The sequence below is a fragment of the Chenopodium quinoa genome, unplaced genomic scaffold, assembly GCF_001683475.1.
Source record: "Chenopodium quinoa cultivar QQ74 unplaced genomic scaffold, ASM168347v1, whole genome shotgun sequence".
In the NCBI taxonomy this organism is placed as follows: Eukaryota; Viridiplantae; Streptophyta; class Magnoliopsida; order Caryophyllales; family Amaranthaceae; genus Chenopodium; species Chenopodium quinoa.
In genome coordinates, this window is record NW_018744878.1 from 953,721 (window position 1) to 976,420 (window position 22,700).

A 22,700-nucleotide genomic window follows, 5' to 3' on the forward strand; every position below is an offset into this window, starting at 1 on the left:
ATAAATAATATATAATTTCATTTATAATATATTTTAAAATATGGGGGATTACAACATTAGTTATAGTTATATGATATAATTATTGATGAGTATTGATATGTAAAACAACATGGTTTTATATATGTAAAAATAAAAAATAAAAAAAATACAACAATTAAATATTGAAAAAATCAATTTATAAAAGTAAACAATTATGATAAATCCAACAACATATCATAGGATCATATTTATATTTTTTTTGTTGGTAAAAAAAATTAAGTCAATGATGACATTTGAATAATAAAGTTCTCAAATCTAAGGCCCTGTTTGATTTTCCTTAATTTTGCTGAACTAAAATTATTTTTACTGAACTGAACTTATTTTTATTGAACTGAACTTAATTTTACTGAACTGAAATTATTTTTTTATTGAAATTAAATTATTTTTACTGAACTGAAATTATTTTTACTGAACTTAAATTATTTTTACTGATTTTCTATTATAATTTTTCTTTAAGAAAACTGAATTTTACTGAACTGAACTTATTTTTACTAAACTGAAATTATTTTTACTAAACTGAAATTAATTTTACTGAACTGAACTTATTTTTAGTAAACTGAAATTATTTTTACTTAATAATATTTTTTTTAAGATGAAGAGAACAGGGCCTAACTTTTAAAAAATACGGAGGGAATACTCCGTAATATACTACGTATTATTCATTGATACGAGTACAATTTTAACAATTAACCACGATATTTGGATACTATACGGTTATTTATCTTAACCGAAGGTTAAAAGACATATAACTAGTGCTAAATCAAAACATTTCGCTTAACAAAACGGGGGGAGTATTACTGTATTAGGAGGGCCTTAAACAAAAGCAACACAAATTAAAACAAGCTGCAAAATCCTCTCTCCTAAATTGATCGGAGTTAGCCGGAAACATGTCGACGATATACGTATTGGAGCCGCCGACGAAAGGGAAGGTCGTAATACACACAACATATGGACCCATTGACATCGAGCTTTGGCCTAAAGAAGCTCCTAAAGCTGTTCGAAACTTTGTTCAGCTTTGCCTTGAAGGTTACTATGATTCCACCATTTTTCATCGCATTATTAAGGGTTTTCTCATTCAGGGTGGAGACCCCACTTCAACTGGCCTCGGTATTTTCTCTTTTCTCCCTCTTTGTCTTCTTAATTTTTCAATTTCAACTTGTAATCATTGAATTAGGGGTTTATTGTTGTTTAGAGTAGTGTAACTGAGATGGGTTTTCAATTTTGTTGTTGATTATTAGAAAACGAGGTTTAATTTTAAATGGGTACCTGAAAATTGTGAGGGTATTTGTGATTTTTGATCAAATTTACTTATTTTGAGCATGTAATGATTGAATTTGAGCTTTAAATTTGTTTATGTAGTAATACTGTGATGGGTTATTATTTGATCCAATTTACTTGTTTTGAGCATGTAAATATTGAATTAGGTGTTTAATTTTGTTTTGGTGGCAAAACTGTGATCAATTGGATTGGTGGATATGAAGTAATCAGGCATTTGTTTGTAATGGGTACTCATAAAGTAGAGTGATTTTGGAGGATTTTGAATTCTTTAAGAGTGCATTTGAATCAGACACTTTGATGGTTGGATTGGAGAAATATTTGTACTGGGTAGCCTAAAATTTTGAACTTTATTATTTAAATTGTTTGCTTTTAGGGTTTGTGAATTTCAATATGATGTACTTCATGATCTTATAATTGCAGTATGCTTTCCTTTTTTATTTATTTATTTATTTTTTATTTTACGAGCAAGTACAAGCTGGTTTTAGTTCATGTTTGATGGTTTTAGGGGTAGAATAATATTTTCTTTTTTTGCTTGTTTAGGATGGAAATTGAAATTAGGAAAAATAAGTGCTACTTGTGTTTTTGTGAACTTGTGATTTCATTGTTTATATTCTTACTGGTTCTGCATTCAACATACTTGCCATTATACTTCTTTTGGGCTCGCCATAAAGACGATTGCACCTTTAGAGAAGTATCAGAGCTTAAGCTGATATGTAAGTGAGCTGGCTTAAAAAAAAAGTTCAGACTACTTAAAATAATCTGTCATTACATCAAGGACTTGGCTTATAAAATTATAATGAAAGTAGATTTTGGATAAATATGCCATGCAAAACATTCTCTTACATAATAAACTTCAGTTGCTGCATTGAGGATGTTGAGTTGCGTTCTTTATACATCTTAAAACAAATACTGTTAAGATACTGGCTCCAATAATGATGTTAAGATATGGAAATTATAAGGATTTTCATTTTCTTAAAATAATGGATGTTCCATCTATATGCTGTATATATCTATTAGTAGTGCTTAGTAAACGATTACTTGCTGTGTGCAGCTCTTGGATTTAATTTTGTATCATGCTGATTATCAATATCTTGATCAGCAATTTATTGTGGTTAGGTGGTGAAAGCATATATGGTGCAGCATTTTCTGATGAATTCCATTCTCGTCTACGTTTCAACCATAGGGGCTTGGTTGCGTGCGCAAATGCTGGTTCTCCACATACAAATGGAAGTCAATTTTTTATGACATTGGACCGTTGTGATTGGCTTGATAAGAAAAATACGATTTTTGGAAAGGTATAGTAATCTTTGCCTTTAATATTGTGATATTTATACTCGTAATTACGAAGAGACCGTTCTTGAGCACTGAGCCGCATTTTCTTCTTTATACAAATATTTCTTTTCCTCATTTGGTTGCCCTGGTTGTGGTTGGTTGGACATAAGGGAAGACATATATTCAAAAAATAAAAAAAGGAAGAGATATCTGTTATTCTGTTGATACTTGATACTCCTACTTTTGAAGGAACTTGTGAGTTGAATTAAATGGAAACGTAGATGTAGGTTTTGTAGCATCTAGATAATCAACATATTGTACATTGATAACTTTAGGAGATTCAAGCATGATGCAGGAATAAAGTTATAAGCAACCTTTACAAAGATCAGATCTGAATTTAGTGGGTGACACCTGAAGTTGATATGCTGCATATATTTATGTTTTTTCTGGCTCTAGGGCCTCTAGCTGATGAGTCATTTGATAGCATACCCTTAATTTATCGATCTTAAATTATTAGAATGTCCCATGTTTGAATTTTGAATAGATCACTCCTTTAAATCTCTAGATTCCAGTGTCTTGGTACAAAGCAGATTATTTCTTGGCTGCCTTGCTTTGGCTATTTTAGTTTTTATGATTATCTCATTTAAGTATATGTCAATTAATTTTCTTACTGTTCATAGATCTAGTGACATGGTTCACTTGTTTTAACCTTAGGGGATAGTTATTCAATAAAAACAGCTGTAGTGTATGTTCCATCCTTGTGTTGGTTTTCAGAGCTCAAGAAGTATGATAATTACGCCATCTAATCAAGCCTAATAAAGAGGCTAAGTCATGTAAAAAAAAAGCATGTTAATTGAATGTTAGTCAGGCAGTCAGGGTGGCTTTTGAAGTTGGGAAGATAATTAGAAAAAAGATTTGCAACTGTTACCCTTGTGATTATATACCTTCATGCATCAGTTTGAAAAATATTAATTGACAATAAGAGTTTTTTTGCATTAGAATGCTAGTCAGTCAAAAGTGACCAAATTTGTGGCTTTCAATGAGTTTCTTGGAGAAGAAATTATAGTGGGTTTTATATTGTACTTTATTACTACCATTTGACCCAATTGGAGATTTACTAGAGGTCCACTTAGAACATGCACAAAGTAAACAATTCATAGTCCATTTGCATGCTTTGTCAGAGAATTGAGAAGATACAAACCTACTAAGTTATAAGCTCATTTGGTCTTGTGATGCTTCATATATTTCATACACACCCCTGTAACCTATATATATCTATCTTGTTACCATCATGAAAAAGCCTTATGTCAGAAATTGCATAATCTTGTTTAACAAGAGAAGTGAATGATATCCTTGGTATTCCCAATTGTGAAATACTGACAGAGGTGTTGATCTGGAATGGAGTTGTTTTGCTTTGCAACTAGGTCTTGCCTGGAAGTTTAAATGGTGTAATGGTAGCTCTTACTGAAGGAAGAAGGGGGTATTCTTCTTTCTGCTGAGGACTCTTGAGATGTGTCTTGTCTTATATTCTTGCCAGCAAATAGCAATTCATGTTCCTTAATACTATGATTGTTGATTTTAACTCAAGCATGTAAGTGGTTACCACAGATAAGATCAAGAAACTAAAATTGGCTATGAAAATGGGTGACAGATTTATAAGAAAAGGCTAAGCTATATTTCCCTTGACGGTGTCGCATAATGTATTCTATATTTCTCTTTTCATGTTTTCTTGCAAGTTACATTGGTATGTCGTGTTGCAGGTTACTGGAGATTCTATATACAATCTTCTTCGGATAGGAGAAGTTGAAAGTGATAAGGATGACAGACCCTTGGACCCTGCTCCAAAGATAACATCTGTTGAGGTTTGGTTCTGCTCATGCATGCCATCTGTTTCTTTTTATCCGCTTGTCTTCAGAACCTCAAGGTTGAACATAATCTCTCACATTTTTAAGCTAAAACTATGGTAGCTTCGTTGTATTCAAAGTCTGAGGCCATGTGAATTCCTTGATTTCTCTCTCTCTTTCTCACATGCGCACACTGTCACACATTTTTTTTTTTTGACTCACGTTGTCACACGCAATTTGAATACCCTTTTATTTATGTCTAATTATACCTCGACATTATGTTTGAGGGTAGTTGCTGAGACAAACAGCAAGTGTATGATCTCCCACTGTATCCCTTTATCTGATAAAGAAAAAGCCTCCTTCAAACTATTAATTTTTCTTAACTGGCATCGGGTGTTGAAGATCAAAAAGGAAATGGTTGAAATTCGGACATTTATTTATTTTTTTCTTATGGGATTTAGGCTTTGATTGATTGATTGGTTGGTTGATTGATTGTAAGTAGGTTATATGGAATCCCTTTGAAGATATTGTCCCAAGAGAAATATCTAAGAAGTTGCCTCAGTTGGAAACTGACAAAGAGAACAAAGATTTGAAGAAGAAACCCGTGAAGTGAGTTTTCCTGGATGTTGACAATTTTCTTTCATATCTATGCATATATGTATCATTAACCATTCAAGTTGTAATTTTCTGATGCAGAAAGCTGAACTTACTTTCATTTGGTGAGGAAGCCGAAGAAGATGAGAGGGATTTGACAGCTGTGAAGCAGAAAATTAAGAGCAGTCATGATGTGTTGGATGATCCTCGTCTACTGAAAGAACACAATCTCACTGAAGAAATGGTACTACTATACCTTGGTATCTTCTTGAATTGTGAACATATGTCCATTTTTACCTACATGTCCTTGAGACTACTGCCTTTTGAAGAACTAAATTGTTTATTGAAGTCAGCTTGCCAGCATATCATTTTTATAGTGAATTTTTAAACAATGACATATTATTTATACATGTGCCCACATGGAGATAGAGAAGAATAGATTTTCCCTTTCTTTGTTTGGTTTTTAGGAATGCAATAAGCTTTTAATCGGAGAAGAAAATTATTATGGCCCATGTCAAAGATTTAGGAAAATGAAAAAAAGTAATGCTGTAGCGTAAACAGGAGTATTGGACTAAGGTCTAAGGGGACTTCATTCATTCAATCTTTGTAATAAACTTCAGGTAATAAAGTAAAGAAAACAAAAAAAAAAAATAATAAGTCCTGACTCCTTAGATAGTGAAATATAATTCTTTACAGGACATATATTAGCCAAGTTTTGTCTTTATGTTGTTATTAACAATAGAACAAGTTTCATGGGCTTGCCTTTTCGGACTTGAAGTATGGTTGATATGTTTAATTGATCAATTCTAAATCTAAATAGGGATATTACTTGCTTGGCAAATACTTCTCTTGGGGATTCAAATAATGTTCTATATATCGAAAATGTGACCATTGCACAAATATACATTATTGTTTTGGCCTTTTGGTGGTCTTAACTTTGGCTCAGCTAATAATTGTTGTCTTTGCTAAACTTTTGTCTATCAGAATCCAGATAAACTCAAGAGTGCAAGGGATTTGCAATTATCTGTGAGAGAAGCTTTGAATTCGAAAAATCAGGAGTCACTTAAAGGGAAACCTGATGAGTTATCTGGTTCTCGTGCTTTAAGTGACAGTGATGAAGATGAAATAAGTTTTGATGGACGAATGCGTGAGCAGATTTTGAGGAAAAGAATGGAGATTGGTGATCTCCCTACTAATACTAAGCAAAAGTCTCAAAGTGGTATGGCTACTTTATTATCTAAATTTATTCACTCATGGTGGCCTTGGACTTAGTCATTTTAGTCTCAAACCTACTTACAATTGCAGATATTGATGTGCATGTAGGCATAGCCTGATTAGAAATGAGAAAAGTGGGTAGAAGTGGATAGGGATTCCCCCTCTATGTTGTTGTCCAGATTACTTTCACTGTTCAATTGTACTCCCTGATGAATGTGATGATAGATAATCATGCTCAAATTTTCAACTTTCTTTTCATAGTTCCAGTTTATTATTCACATTCCTTGTCAGTGATTGGTAATTTGCATTTGCCTAAGCATCATCCATCAAAACTTTGAAGTTGGGAGATACCCTGCCTCTTATCCCTCCTCCCTTCCCAAATTAGTTTTACCTTGTAATTTTGTATATGTTCATGCAGTTGTACAATTCCTGATTTGCAACTGTACTGCTATGTTCTAATATTCACCGTGTCAGCATCTTTAACTTAGTTTCTTTGTCTTCTGTTCTTTATATTAGAGAGATCAAAGTCCACGGATCAGCAGAAGTCAGCCTCAAGGTAAAAACTAAAAGCCTTACCCTGATTATGTACCTAATTTCATTCTAATTTTTTCTTGATGCTGCACGTCATTTTCTTTGCTGCATCTAAGATGCCTAGTGCCCTAGTGATGAGAGCTTGGTAAAATATTAGGCCATATAACAGACATAAAAATGCGCCTAACACATTGTCATAGAACTGAGAGACATAAAAGTGCTTCTAGAATAGAAATTATATGCAAGAGAGAAAGTGAGTGAGAAAGAGGGCTTTGGAGGATGTAGATGGGGAGAGTAACAGAAAATTCTTTAATTTTGATAGTTCAATATTTTTGGTTGACAATTTGAAGTTCACTTTATTTTATAGGTTACCTACTTGGAATCTCTGTTATTCAAGGAACTGAATTATTGGTCAGCTAGTGTGCTATCTTTGGAAGTCCTGTGCCTCATGGGATTTTTTTTAAGTGTGATAAATGACCAGGTAGCCATCGCCCAAAGATTGAACTAAGAAAGATAATTTCTCACCATTTTTGGCTTTGTTGTTATAATTTATCTTGCTGTTGCCCGAGAGGGATCTCTTAACTATTGGTTTTTTTTTTTTTAAAAATCTCTAATAACTTTATAAGTTACTGTTTAGTTTCTGAGATCTGTGGTTGCTTAATATCAATTTCAACCTGCAGATATCAACTTATAGTGATATTTCTGGGGTTGCCAAGTTTTTCCTTAGAAACAGCAGATTGGTGAGATAACATTTATGTAGGTGACGCATTCAGCAGTAAAACCCTTTTCTCTGCTTGTTTAAAGTGGGGCGTATAATTTAAATTCTTGGTCGTTGGCCTCTCTATTCGTTAATGCTGAGATCTTGCAAGAAAAGGGATAGTTTCACTTATTATTGTGCTAATTAGGTTGACTTGTCTAGTAAATTTTTAAGCTCACATGCTTTAAGTTGAAGTATGATGACGGAGACTACATTAATTGCTGTTTGATAATTTCACAATGTTGTTTCAGAAATCAACTGTGTTTCTGGGTTAATCTCATGAATTTAATGTTTTAGTAGTCATGTTCACAAAATTTCAATTGTGTTGTGAGCTCTTTGACATGCGGCATTGTTGCCTACTTCGTAGCTTAAAACTTTCTAGTTTGTGACAGAACACTCTTCTGGTGTTATATCCAGCAGGTCAGATCCTGAAAGTTCAGATGACCAAAGAAAAGTGGGAAAATTGTCTATCAGGAAAAAGGGAATTGGATCTGAAGCTAGGGCAGTGCGTATAGTTAATGCTGACACGGACCTGCAGCTGTTAAATAATTCTGAGCGAGAAAGATTGTTGCAGAAACAGAAGAAGCGGAGACTGAAGGGACGTGAAGATGATGTATGTTATCATTTCTCTTATCTTTCAGTTCCTATCCTTGCACTATTTCTTTCTTGCACCTTTATTTATGCAGCTTGGTATTGTAAAGAAAGTGTTAGCAGCTCTGCACCTATAATTGTCCTCAATATAGTAAAGGTCTGCTGAAAACACTAGCACATGAAATTTGTGTCTATGAAAGTATTGCTGCCTCCATTTTCACATGATGTTTTTGTTTGTGGCTTTGTTATACCCACTTACTGTAGATTCACCAAACAAGGACATATTGATAAAGGTGGGTGGTTGTGAGAAAAAAATGAGTTGTGGGGGGAAGGGCAAGATTGTCAAAAGTTTTATGTCAAAAGGAATAAAGTAGAAGTGGGTATAACAAAAAACACCTGAAATGAAAGTGGGTAGAATAAAAGGACGGAGGTGGTATATCCTTGTGCGTATGATAAATGTTGCTTCACTCTCTTAGATCATTAAGATTTTGACTTAAGAAATGAGTAGCATGACTGACAAACTAATTATATGCAAGCATGTATCCAAAATATGGGCAGTCTTATGTAGTTATTCAATGTAAACATAAATTCATAATTATTCGAATAATCCTATGACCTATGTATCATAGATACTCTTCATTAAAGCACCACTTATGCTGCTATTGATGCCTTTTAGCTCTTTCCCCTCTCCCCTTTTTTTGTCAATGACTGGAATTATTAACTTTAAATGGAAAAGATGAACCATATTTTTATACCATGTATAACATCATTGAAGCTCCTTAGTACTCTCCAATGAGACAAAAGACAGGGCAAAGAGGGGTAGAAATATGTCTCTGGTCCTGTTTCTTTTTCTTCTCTACTTATACCTTGTATCTTTCTTTGTTCTGGCTTTGCAATTGCTTCACAGCTGCCTGGTCATGGCTGGTCTTTCTTTCAAAAATATCTGGAAAATTGACACTGTTCGGTGGTTTGCATATGTGCTGTCCAGGTACTTGCCAAACTTGAGCGGTTCAAAAATTCGATGGCCAAAAAGCATGTTGAACCGAGTGGCAAATCCGAAAGTGGAATTGATGAAGATCTATCTGACTGGAAAACTGTCCACCTGAAGTTTGCACCTGAACCTGGAAAGGTTATCTTCCCTCTCCCCTTGTGTTATTACTAGAATTTTTTTTGTCTGGCGTTCAAATTTTCCAATATTGCCATTTGCAAATTGAAACTCAGAAAACAAACTTCTCTAAAGTAAACATCTGAAATAACGCTATACAATTCTTACTTGGATAAAGTTGTGATGCAGATTCCTTAATAAATAAAAATGTACTGCAGTTCCACCTAGAACAGGAGCTCCCTTTAGAAGTTGTTATGGACATGATGTTCAGTTATGAATCTTATGATTATACTTGAAAAAGTTTGATGATCCAGGATTCCAGGATGACTTTCTCATTGCTGATTAAATACCATTTACCTTGGAATCCTAAGAAATGCATCATATTCATATTTCTTTTTTCTTTTTGTTTGGGTGAAGGGGGAGAGAGGGGGGGGGGGGGGAATTGTAGAAGGGGCAATACATTCGATAAACAATTATGAGAAATGAGTTTTGAAATCCTAGATTGTCTGCAGACCTAATCTTTTCTTTATACTACGTAAGAGACCAGATAATGACTGAAAATATGGGCTGTTTCATAGGCTGCTTTGTGTTTAGCTTTGTAATGTGTTAACTTGCATATATTTGTAAGGATCTTTTATTTATTTATTTATTTATGTTTTTTAAACTTGATTACAAACATTTTATCATTTGCTTGAAATTTTAAAAAAATGGTATTACATGTGAGGAAAAAATACTGATGAATACTGACAGATGTAGGAGATTGTTCAACTGCCATTCTGTGCGTAGAAAGTAAGCTTGGATGTGATAATTGATGTAGGCTTTTTTGTGTGTAAATCTGTGTGCAGAATAACATGTCACGGAGTGAAGATGCCAACGACTATGCTGTGATTGATCCTCTTTTGGAGAAAGGCAAACAGAAATTCAATAGGATGATAGCAAAGGAAAAGCGACGAGAACGTGAATGGGCTGGGAGATCCCTGACCTGATTCTTTAAACTTCCTCCTGAATAGAGCCATGTGATTCACAAATTCCTATGATCCTGTTCTGCACCTCTTCATAGATGACGGCCAAGGGATGATCTTGCGCTCGAAATACTAAAAGATACATGGAATGCTTTTCACAAGAATATTGCTTCCAGTCCTTGTATCTGATGAGCACAAAGTTGGAGTAAATGTCGATTTGTGAATGTATACTATCAGACTGTATTATAATCTCCCCTCTTCAAGGATATTCTTGGTTCTGTACTTGATGGTTACATTCATAATTTTCCATTTAAATAAATTATTTATATTTTCTATGATTTCCCACAGTATAAAGAAATTCACTTTTGAAGGAAAAATGACTTTAAATACTTCCTGACTTGGGCTGAGCCATAACATTCAGGGTACCAAGCCCAATAAGCCCAAACCCAAAGATCATTGGGAGCAAATCATAACCAATGACAAAAAAAGTTTCTTTCAAAGTATAAAATTCTATACTCTATACTTTTTTTTTTTGAATAGCTATACTCTGAACTTGTATTAACTTACTACATCAACGCAATAACTTTTCCTTAATATACAGTAATATCTCCTCATGTCAAATTTGAGAAAATAATACGGAGTAATAATAATAATAACAATAATTAATACTTCTCCGTTTTTAAATACTTGCTTCATTTCTCTGAGATACGTATTTTGATCAATAATATCTTTAATTATTAATAAGTATAAATTCTAACAATTGAAAATTAATAATCTATTCAATGAGACGATTATAACAAGTACCTGCAAGACTCTAAAATAATAAAGCAAGTATTTAAAAACGAAGGGAGTATATTTTGTATTTTAAGCTTTTAACATGGATATATTGACATATTGTAAATTCGTATTAATTTAAATTTGTATTCAAAATGTGATCATGCTCGTCATCTCGTGTATTATTCAAAAGTAATTTTGTAAATAGAGTCAAAAGTTAATACGAGTATGACACTATTACATAATATAGGAGGGGACTAATTACACTCTTTTCTTCTCTACTTTCTTAATTACACAGTAGAGAGAGAAAGAGAAAAGGTTAGAGAGAGAAAGAAGATGGAGAATCATCAAGGAGGAGAAGCGATGGGGTCAACTTTGACCATGGAGAAAGCCAAGGCTGCTAAGAAGTTTATCGAGAATCACTATCGAGCTCAGAATAAGAACATTCAAGAAAGAAAAGAGAGGTTTTCATTCTCAATTTTTTATTTTTTTTTGTAAATTTGTTTTTATATTTAATTTCATATGATTTTTACGCGTTAATTTCAAGCTAATTTCTACTTATTAAGATTTCAATTAATTATACTTTTACAAAAGTTAAATTTAATTCGAGAGCAAAATGTTTAAATTTAATTTCATTGTGCTGAATTCCATCACAATTTCTAATGGGATGAGTTTTCTTAATTCATGGTTCTGATAATTTTATTACTACCTCCGTTTCATATTATTTGCAACGATTTAATGTATTATTTGCAGCGACTTAACATAAAGTGTGAATATAATATGTTTAATCGTTGCAAAAAAAATATATGAAATAGTGGTAGTATATTATTTTTTCAATTTTTCATTTACAATGAAAGAGTTATCTGGCTGGTTCATGATCAGCAGAAGTACTTGAACTCATTTGATTTGTTTTTGTATTAAGTGGAAAAACTGGCATCACACTAATGAGTAATGACTGTTATTATTCTGGTGCATTATTTAAAATTTGGGTTAGAATGTGCCTTTTAAGTGGCTTAATGCATAATACCTTATTGTTGTAGACGCTGGGTACTAGAAAAACAGCTAGCTTCTTCGGACGTGCCCGAAGAAGAGAGAATGAGCTTGATTAAGGATTTGGAGCAAAAAGAGACAGAGTTTATGCGACTGAAAAGGAATAGGATGTGCGTGAATGACTTTGAACTTCTCACCATCATTGGGAGAGGAGCTTATGGTGAGGTGAGCGTCGATACTCGATAGTATTATGTTTTTTTTTGGGTGTTTCACTTGGTTCATCCGTAGAGCTAATTGGGATTCGAGGATTAGTTCTGGGTGGTTAGGTTCCAGTCCCCTCCCAATTGTTGTTGCAGTGGATTTGAAAAGTTTATAAAATTTTGATACCTTGAAAGTAAAAAAATGAGACGAATCTAACAAGATCCCACATGAATGCTCACTTTATAATAAATCACTAAAATTAGTCAAAGTAAGGTGTGTAAATATTGTAAAATAAAAAATGTCAAGGCATTGCGAAGTGTGTTGGTTGTTGTCTTTGTTCATATTGTTTTAAACTGTCATTCTGCAGGTCCATCTGTGCCGGGAAAAGAAATCTGGAAATATATATGCCATGAAAAAATTGAAGAAATCTGAAATGCTTAGTAAAGGACAGGTACTATATTACATATGTTGATTTTTGATGCAAGTCCTTAAAGTTAAGTTTATCCTAGAATTGGGAATATCTGTTGTCTGTGACGTATGTTTGAGCTAATTAGTTGGTTCATGTTGTGTATGTTGTACACTTGTACTACTTGATCTCATCAAAACATCATCTAGATATGCAAAATTTGTGATTTTTCCCTCCTAATCTCCTACAAGTGTTCCATATTCGTCAATGGGATATTGAGGCTGTCTCTGCTTTTGTGCTTTTGTGAATGATGCTAATGTCTGAATCTCTTCATTTGTTTAGTGGGGCTATTTGATGAGCACAATAGCCTTGTGTAACACTGGAAATAACAGCTTGTGGTGGCTGCCACTATCCTCATCTATCACCCGTTCTTGCCTCCAATTGTTTTGCGTGGATTCTGCATTATGGCAAGAGAATTATTTTCATCTACTGATATTACTGATGTGAAATTTGTTCTTTTTAACATGTCATCTTTTCTCTGTTCACGCATCATGCTCTGTGTTTTCCTTGCAGGGATGTCATTGTCTTATTCATGACTTTTTTTTTAACTAAATCACCTCTGTAAAAGCTATACTTTTACCATGAGAATCCAGATTTTTATTGCCTCTGTAGTATGAATTCTCACTTAATAGCCTTGTAGAGAAGTTTGTTTCATCTCAAATTCTTCTTCTTTCCTAGGTGGAACATGTTAGAGCTGAAAGGAATTTGCTTGCAGAAGTTGACAGTCACTGCATTGTAAAACTATATTATTCCTTTCAAGATGCTGAACATTTGTATCTGATTATGGAATATCTTTCTGGCGGTGACATGATGACCCTTCTGATGAGGGAGGATATCTTAACTGAAAAGGTTGCAAAATTTTACATAGCACAGAGTGTCTTGGCAGTAGAATCTATTCACAAGCACAACTATATCCACAGGTTTGAATTGCATCATTTTCTGAGTTGTGAAGCTCATAAATCATCAACATCGTTATTGATAATTGATTTTAATGTTCTACCCTCTATTAATCTGTGAGCAGCTGCTGAGGTTATTTTTACTGAACTCTTTATCCAGGGATATCAAACCTGACAACCTTCTTCTTGATAAGAGTGGTCATATGAAACTTTCAGATTTTGGCCTCTGTAAACCTCTTGATTGTGCAACATTGTCTACTATCAATGAAAATGAATCCATGGATGATACTTCTAGAGATTCAATGGATATAGATGCTACCTTTCCTGATGCTGGTAATGGTCACAGTTGGAGAAGTGCTCGTGAGCAACTTCAGCACTGGCAAAGGAATAGGAGAAGCTTGGTAAGCTATGTGTATCCATTTCCAGGGATATTCTGACAGTGGTTGCTTAAGTCTTGAGGAATAGTTTCTATATTTTTTTTAGTGCAATGGAGTAGTTTCCATATCAATAAAGAATGTTATCAATCTTCCTGTAACCAGTAGTAAAAGGTTATATGCAGTGGTCAGTTGGCTCCGACTTTCAGATAGTAAATGCTGAAATTCTTTCTATCTATAGTGAGTCATTGCAAAACTATTATGAAAAATGCAGTTTTTCTTTCTGCATAGAGTTATACGATCTTCTTGAGCTGATGCTCTATGACTTATAAAATTCTTGAGGGTTGCTTTGAGCATGCTTTAACTTAGAAAAGTGGAGTAAAGTGTTGTTATTTTTTTTTTTGGGTTTCAAATTAAATGCAAGGAGCCTCTATGCTTGAAGCTAAGGCATGCAATTGTTTATCTGAATAGGGTCATATCCTACATTAAGTTCATATTTTTCTCTCTGTGAAGCAGATGTTCGTACTTAATGGTTTTAGAATCTTAATTAGTCAATTAATATATTTCTCAGTTGAATGTATGAAAGCTAATCTATAATCTACTGGTACACTCTTGTTGCATCGATAATTGAAAGGCAGAGTGCTGATGTATTGCTGATGTGCATTTCTGGATCTGAAGGATCTGATCGACTGAGTTTACATGCTACTGTCAAATGTTTAAGCATAGCTGAGATAATAATCACCTTTGCCTTACAAATTGAAGCTTAGCTTCATACCATTTTTTTTTTATTATCTTTTATTTTTGGGTGAAATTCAACAGGCATTTTCAACTGTGGGTACACCTGATTATATTGCTCCTGAAGTTTTACTGAAGAAAGGATATGCAATGGAATGTGACTGGTATGCTTTATCATTTAATTCATTAAATGTTTGGGATGGTTGCGTTAAAATATTACATTGTATGTATCATGACTTCATGAGTGTTTATGATATGACGTAATTCATTGAAGTTTCAAACATGTGATTACCATTTTTTTCGTTGTTAGAATAGAGTTCCTAGGACTATGTTGTGTTTCCAACTGGTCATTTGTTAAAAGGAAAATGCTAGACATAGCCCTTAGGGCTACATATAAGCATTAAATACACACTAGAAAATCGTATAAAGTTAGGAAATCATAAAAATATAAACACTAATTACACTGATTTACGCGTGTTTTTGTCATAAGTTCCTAATTATATACAATTTTCAATAGAGTATTTAATGCTTAATTGCTTATACATAGCCCTTAGAGCTACATATAGCATTACCCTTGTTTAAAATCAATACTCTTTTTTTTTTAGGGATTAAAATCAATACTCTAGTTTTGTATATTATGATACTGTCACAGCCACAATTTTTATGGTCTGCGGCATACCTAGATTATGTTATTGCCATGAAATTTATTTTGTACCTTTATGTAAGAAAAATCATGGGTCAACTAAAACAATAAAAAAGAAAGTCAATATTTAAAAAAGTCCTCTCTCCCCCATGCGCCCTGTATATTAGCCCTATCTGCAGTTACATTATTTGGACTTAGTGGATAGTAGTTAATGAAGATTTAGTCCATATTTTCCTCTCCAATAATGATGCTTGTATGTTGGGGGTACTGAATTTTCTAGCTGTATGCCTATACATGTTATGAATTTTTAAGCAATCAAAAGAGTCCAAGTTTTCAATCTTTAGCATGTAGATCTCTCATTCATGGGGCTTAATCTCCAAAATGCAAATTATGCATGGATGGAAGGGTAAATGAATGTGAAAAAAAGTCAAGGAATAATTGGTTAAAATACATAGTGAACTTAATCACCTGTGACTTGTGAGATTGAAGCTGCAGATGCACACAGCCTACATAAGGTGCATGCTCTAGCTATCCTGCTCTGGCTGAAGTCCAGAACGAAGCCTTTTTTTTTTTTTGCTGGAACTGATTGAGCTGACCTCAAATGGCTATGATGGGTAGTGTTTCTACTGTCAATACTCTTCTGACTGCCTCATTAACTCTGTTAATTCATCGACCTAATGTTAAAAGCCTGGAAGAGCTCTTAAGTTTGATACTTGTATCACCAACTTAATAATGACATATATTTGTACATAAGTAATATAGTTGCCAGAATCGAGTTTGTTTATGATAAATTATGGTCATATTCAATCTCTATAAAGTATACCTATGAACTGCTTGTCTGTTTGATATGGTTGGTGTTTGCTAAATGAGTGTTTATCTTATTTGGTCTGCTTATGTTTGTCCACCATGCTTATCCGTCAAGATTCTATGCAGGTGGTCATTAGGTGCAATCATGTATGAAATGCTAGTTGGTTATCCTCCCTTCTACTCTGATGATACAATGACAACATGCAGAAAGGTATGCTTTACTTTTGTTTTAGATGTGTTGAAAGGACTATAGTCTATAGATCATTGTTAACTACCCCATAGCTGATAATGCTTTTTTCATCTGCCAAGCTCTAGAAAATCCTGAATACATGTTTAAATTTATGGATAAATGCACCACATATGCACGTAGATAATTCCACTTAGCGAATTCATTGTTATCTGGTCAGTATGAGTAGGGCACTGCTTTTTTCTACCTAATGCAATCTCTGAACATGTGTGATAGATTGTACGCTGGAGGCACTATCTAAAATTTCCTGAGGATGCAAAGTTGACATTTGAGGCAAAAGATCTTATTTGTAAGTTGCTTTGTGACGTTGATCATCGATTAGGCACTGGAGGGGCAGAGCAAATTAAGGTGTGATACTGGTTGTAACCTAGTTAAATATCTTTATCTTCGACTTACAGATTTTTATGTTCTCTAAAGCTAATAAGCATTGTCAGGCACATCCTTGGTTTAAAGATGTTGAGTGGGATAAATTATATGAGATGGAGGCAGCTTATCAGCCACAAATAAATGGGGAGCTTGATACTCAGAACTTTATGAAATTTGATGGGGTATGCCTAGTACTGTCACTAGCTTCTTTATTTTGACAAAAGTTAATCCTTCTAACTTTGATATTAATCTAAAAGGCCATGTCATAATTTTTTAAAACCTGTTGAGGTAGTGCAAATGTCAATAATTATAATAATCCTTATTTCTGGCTGGAAAGAGAATGTATGTGTCATGTGTGTGTGTCGGAGTGTGGGGGGGGGGGGGGGGGGGTTATGTCATGGCGATTTGATTGGCACAAGGGTTAGTTGGTGATCTTCAAGGTTATTTGCCAGTAAATCATTATCAAGGCATTCAACTGAGGGAGATCGTACCCTCACTGCCTTATAGGAGGGGTTCATACTTGAAATACTGTATGTGCTTCTCTCTAATATCAGGGATCAAGCAATGCAAGACAACTATATTTTAGCAAGCAGTATAGAAATGGGGGAGAACTTATAGCACGTGATAGAGGAGAGTAGGGTGTTGCAACGAGCAGCCACCATCTATGTATTTGATATGCTAACTTTTAGATGAACTTATAGCACGTGATCATGTAGAACTGTGGTGTTTCTCTCTTTAGTGAACCGGCTAACGGGATGGGTACCATGGGGATAGCATTGTAATACTGTAAGAGAGTAGCATAAGGGAAAATGTAGAGACTAGAGAGTTAGCTAGATTCCTTAGAGGGGGGAGAGGCAGAGGAAACCATAAATTCTATTTATAGAGGAGAGTAGGGAGATAAAATCATGGAATTTTTATTATTATTTTTTTTGGTAAAGATCATGCCTCTTGATGCTTGAAGATTGTACAATTCATATCTTTACTGTTAATTATTTCTCAAGTTTCCAGTTGCTAGCAATCTTTTCTGGAAGGCCTTCTGATTTTTTTCCCTCTTGTCGAATAATATAACAAAAATGATATCATCTTTTCAGTTTTCTAATTCTTGGTACTTTCTTGCGGGAAGACCTTCTCTTTTCTTTTTTTTTTCCCCTCACTTTCTAACTAAGGGTTCAAAAGTATTCAGTATACACACACATGCATGCAGACAAGTGCACGCATCTGGTTGCATACTATTAATGTACTGAAGGCTTCTGCTTTGTTTTCAGGCAAACAATGCAACACCATCAAGATCTGGATCAGGACCCTCGAGAATGGTAATTTACTCTAACAACATTTTATATTGAATTTGCGATATGATAGCAGAAAAAGGAGAGCTTTTGTAATTTTACTCATCCTGACATTCTCTGTACAACAGTATCGACATGTCATATAGTTTTGGGTGGTACATATTTGCATAGATTTTGCAGCTTTACCTGCTGAAACAAGAAGAGCCGCTATCCTAACAAGACTTGCAAATCATTTTCGCAGAAGGAAAATAATAAGAAAACAACAGAAAAATTATACTCCCTTTATCCCTAAATAAAAAACTCTAATTCCTGTTGCACTCATTTTTTTTTAAGGTGAATAAAAAAATAAAATAGTGGGGTTTGGTCGATTAAAAATAAGATAACGGTTGGTTGTTTAGGAAATGCCATGGTATACCATGGAACATATAAAAAAAAGTTCTTTTTTTCATTTTTTTTTGGATGGGGTGGGTTGGGGGGGGGGGAGCGTGCCGCGGTGTGCGTGTGTTTGTGTGTATATTTGGAGGTGCATATGCAGCTTAGGATGCTGTGGATCAAGTGTAAGGTAAAAGAGCCAGCTATATCTTTGTGAAAGTAGCCGTTAAGGACAGTGAACACAGCAAATCAAGGCCAATTACCAACCTCGTTGTAAAGACATAAAATTTTTGTTCTCCTAGCGTGTGGGCTAATTTGTTCTATATCATAATACAAAATTTCAAATTGAATTTGCTTGCATGAAACGCTTCTCCTTGTATGTTGGATTGTCGATTGTACATCATAAAATTTCTAGAAAACTGCAATGTGCTAATAATCATTTCATCTTGTTTCATTCTAATAAGTTGTACATTCTGTACTCTCTATTGATAAATTCAATCTGTCTATTGTTCCTTCTGTTCACTTCTTTTGTGTCTGATGTAATTTTCAGTTTACAATGGCAATGTTTGTTGTTTATATAACAATACCCTTTTTCTTGTTTCCATCCTTATTTCTCTCTTTAGATGTTTTTTTTTCTCTCTAATCTGGTTTCATATGATGCTTATTTTGTAATTTTGTTTATCCTCCCAACACCATTGCAGATGCTGATGCCAAATGATCTAAGTTTTGTTGGATATACCTACAAAAACTTTGATGCTGTTCAGGGGCTACGCCATTCTTATGGTATTTCTTTTCACCTTTAACTCATGATGCTATGATTTTCTAGTAGATATTGCATATGCTTCGTTATTCAACACCTTTGTTGTTTCATTTGTGGATGTTGAAAGAGTCTATACTGTGTGCACTCTGTGCAGATGTTGAGGGAAAAGATGACTATATTTGCTTAGGTATCTGACTTTTCATACATGAGTTACCTTGCCCAAGCTCGTGCAAGAACTGAGATTCCTAAGGCTTAAGTATTGAGGGAAGGAAGGGGGAGGAGAAGGAAAAGGGAGACACCCTTAATTGAATGTCATACATCTCAATGCAAGGTAAAAAAACATATATTAAGGAGAGGAGAGAGAGTGAGAGAGAATGAAAAAGCAAGTGGGGTAACTTCTAAATGCAAGGTAAAAAAGTTACCCTAAACGGAAACGTGTCAACTAAAAAACTTCCTAAAAAGGAATACGTGTCAACTAAAAAAAAAACGGAGGTAGTATAATATATTTATAATGTATATTTTAATGTATCTACAATGTATTTTTATGTATCTCTATGTTTCACTTTCTAACGATAAACATACTTCTCACCAGGTTCCAACTCTATATATATGTGATGAGTCATTGCGTTGGTTGATGTGAAACTCCTATCCTGAAGGGCCTATGGGTCGAATACTATCCAGAAAAGATATTACAGGCTTACAGCACAAGGGTTTCATCAAAAAATTGCATCTATGCCTCCGTACTTGAAAAGTCAAGCTTCACCTTCCAAGGTTTCCAAGACTTTGGACTTCTAAGAGTTCTAAGAAGTGTTCATCTAGTGCTTGACTAGTTAATTCAGAACAAGGTGTGCAAGGATTCATAGAAAAACTGAGCTAATTATTTATACTAAGCTAAAAATAACTTGTTTATAATAATAATAATAATAATAATAATAATAATAATAATAATAATAATAATAATAATAATATATCTTTGTTCGCCTTCAACCTCTCACCCAAAAGTGTATATGTATAAGAATAGCGTGTTAATTAAGGGACAAGCCAGTGAATACAATTACGCAATCAATTTCATCAAAATTTTGTTTTCAAATCAGTAATATTTATCCACCACACTGATTTTCTTTGATTAAATTCCTTATTCAATTCAGTAGTCTTGAGAACACCATATTTACAATTTTGGCATTGTTGTCTTTTGTTAGATTCTAGGAAAGACTTTGATAGATTGAATACTAACATTACAATTTTGACCAACTAAAGACTACACAAAGGGTAAATTGCTAAAAAGTGGAAAAAATGATCACTGTTGTATTCTTACAAAATATTATGTATCTTTTGTAAATTATAGGTTAGGAAAAATATAGTCAATAAAGATCTATTTTTCTTGATTTAATTGATTATAATGAACATTGGCAAATGAGAAAACTCAAACATTGCAATTAAAATAGAACGGAAAAAGTAAATGATTTAGTATAGTAGTATAAGAGTTTGTTCTGATTTACTGAAATGAACTAAATTGTTTATAAGAGTAGGAAATTGGGAATTGAATTGAATTGAACTGAAATTAAGCTGAAGAGAACCGGGCATAAGTTTACTATTTTTTTTTAAAAATACGGAGTATATAAAATTATTTGCTATGTTTCAAAATTGTTTTATTTATGTGCGTAATAAATTGAAGATTAAGTAGCTCATTATCGGCAAAATGGCCTAGTTTGTGATAACTTGGGACTACTTGGTTAATGTAATAATTGTAATTTTATTGAGCTTGGGATGATTAAGGTCTTGTTTTTTTGACGTTGTATTGTTGTGTACTACTATGCTGACAACTACTATGAGATTACTCGGTTAGTGTTACAGGGGTTAGTTTGTTGATGTTATAGGGGTTAGTTTGTTACACCTTACAAGTGTTGCAGACACTGGCGGATCTACATTGGGACCCGGGGGGGCACGTGCTACCCCCGGGAAAGAGAGGGGAAAAAAATTGTATGAAAAAATCTTTTTCCTAAATACTTGATAACTATTAAACAATGCATATATTACATGAATATTGAATTTGCTTCAGCGGTACAAAGCAGGTAATTAACGCTTTGTTTGGATAGCAAAGAAGGAAGGAAAAGAGGGGGAGGGAAAATGGAGGAAGGGAAGGGAAAAGAAAGGGAGGGGGAGGTGAGCTCCATTTTCCCTCCAAATCTCTCCAATTTTGGAGAGATTATGGTTATTAAAGAGAGAGGGAAAATGGATCCCTCCCTCTCCTTCCCCTTCCTTCACCCAATCTATTACCCAAATAAGAGATTTTGTCCCCTTCCATTTCTCTTCTCTTCTTTTCCTTCCATTTCTTCCTATCCAAACAAAGTGTAAAGCTTCCTTTGAGGTGCCTTGGAGTCAGCGGTTCGATTCTCTCCCTGTTTTGGGTGTTTTTGTCCCTCGGGAGAGTTACAACACAAAGACTGGTCCGGTGCGGCCTGTACCTGCAAAACAAACGGAGACACCGGTTGGGTGGTGCTCCACCTCCAACGCACAAGTTAGTAACTTGAAGGGAGAGAAAAAGGTGTGGAAATCTAGGTGGGTATCTGCTCGGATTCCAAGCTCAGATGTCTCTATCACAGGGACAGTTTGTAATCAATGGTAAAGCGTGCCCTCCAAAAGAGGGGAATCTCCCTATTTATAGGGTCCTCGGGATTTGCGCCCCTGATTAGATCACTGAACCCTAATCACTGGTGGGTTGCGCCGCATTGCGGCTTTCTCTGGATTTGGGCCTGAAGGCCGCCATTCCTCCTAGGTTTCTGGAGTGACACGTGTCAAGAAGGGATAGGTCCACGTTGGGCCATCTTGGGGCTGACACGTGTCATCCTCTAATTGGACAACGTGGCGGGCTAATATTACCCTAAACATTTGCCCCTCACAGATGTGACGTGGCACGCCACGTGGCATCTGTGACATGCGTCACGCTCCGGTTGGTGGTAATTTTACCTCCAAAGAGTAACCGTTCACCTTCCAAGTAAATTACGGGAATGCCCCCGCATTTATCCTCTATATATAGCCGTTTACCCTCATAATTTTGTACGTTTACAAAAATCTTCAAGAGAGACAACTTTGAGAGAGCAGAAGTCATTCGTTTGAGTCAAGCGCAAGCAAGAAAACTCGTTCTTCGTCATCCCAGCTGGACCCGTCTATCTTCAGATATCAAATCTAAAGGTACCGTCTCTGCCTCTCTCAGCTCTTTTTCTTGTTTCACCACTTGTACATATTTCTTGAAATAAATGGATGCATCACCAACACACACGACACAACCTAGGTTAGAGTCCAGCCGGTCACCAGGGAAGGCTGAGTCTAGGACTGGGAGTGCCGTCTCGGGGTGTTGGGACCACCCTTTTTCTTGGATCCTGACCATTTATGTGTTTGTGCAGGACACAATGGCTCGGACAATGCAGACGGCCCCCGATCCAGACTACAGAAGCGAGGGCTCGGGCGGTCAAACGCCTGAGGGAGAAGCGTCTGGTCAGAGAAACCAGACGGCTCTGGAGAGATCCCCTCCGCGTGCCCCTTCAACTCCCGCAGATTCCTTTTTGGAAGAATGCGACCAAGACGGCGATGAAGC

At 34.9% G+C, this 22,700-nt stretch overlaps 2 protein-coding genes across 4 annotated transcripts; both read left to right on the top strand.

Annotated features, from left to right (window-relative positions):
* The first annotated feature begins 816 nt into the window (after positions 1-816).
* Positions 817-10,526, top strand: LOC110705403 (peptidyl-prolyl cis-trans isomerase CYP57-like). 2 transcript variants are annotated; one of them, XM_021883254.1, is made up of 10 exons: positions 817-1,146; positions 2,434-2,612; positions 4,350-4,451; positions 4,936-5,042; positions 5,130-5,271; positions 6,012-6,246; positions 6,759-6,798; positions 7,948-8,143; positions 9,110-9,250; positions 10,072-10,526. In XM_021883254.1, exons 1-10 carry the CDS (start codon positions 927-929, stop codon positions 10,210-10,212), a joined length of 1,503 nt encoding a protein of 500 aa, XP_021738946.1. In that variant the 5' UTR covers positions 817-926; the 3' UTR covers positions 10,213-10,526. The 2 variants fall into 2 exon arrangements, with proteins under 2 accessions (XP_021738946.1, XP_021738947.1); XM_021883255.1 differs by having other exon boundaries at positions 7,951-8,143.
* A 684-nt stretch (positions 10,527-11,210) lies between these two features.
* Positions 11,211-20,903, top strand: LOC110705404 (serine/threonine-protein kinase tricorner-like). 2 transcript variants are annotated; one of them, XM_021883256.1, is made up of 13 exons: positions 11,211-11,426; positions 12,003-12,177; positions 12,521-12,604; positions 13,298-13,539; positions 13,676-13,916; positions 14,709-14,788; positions 16,201-16,285; positions 16,538-16,669; positions 16,756-16,869; positions 17,953-18,000; positions 19,047-19,128; positions 19,260-19,436; positions 19,698-20,903. In XM_021883256.1, exons 1-12 carry the CDS (start codon positions 11,299-11,301, stop codon positions 19,298-19,300), a joined length of 1,452 nt encoding a protein of 483 aa, XP_021738948.1. In that variant the 5' UTR covers positions 11,211-11,298; the 3' UTR covers positions 19,301-19,436; positions 19,698-20,903. The 2 variants fall into 2 exon arrangements, with proteins under 2 accessions (XP_021738948.1, XP_021738949.1); XM_021883257.1 differs by lacking the exon at positions 19,260-19,436.
* The last annotated feature ends 1,797 nt before the right edge of the window (positions 20,904-22,700 follow it).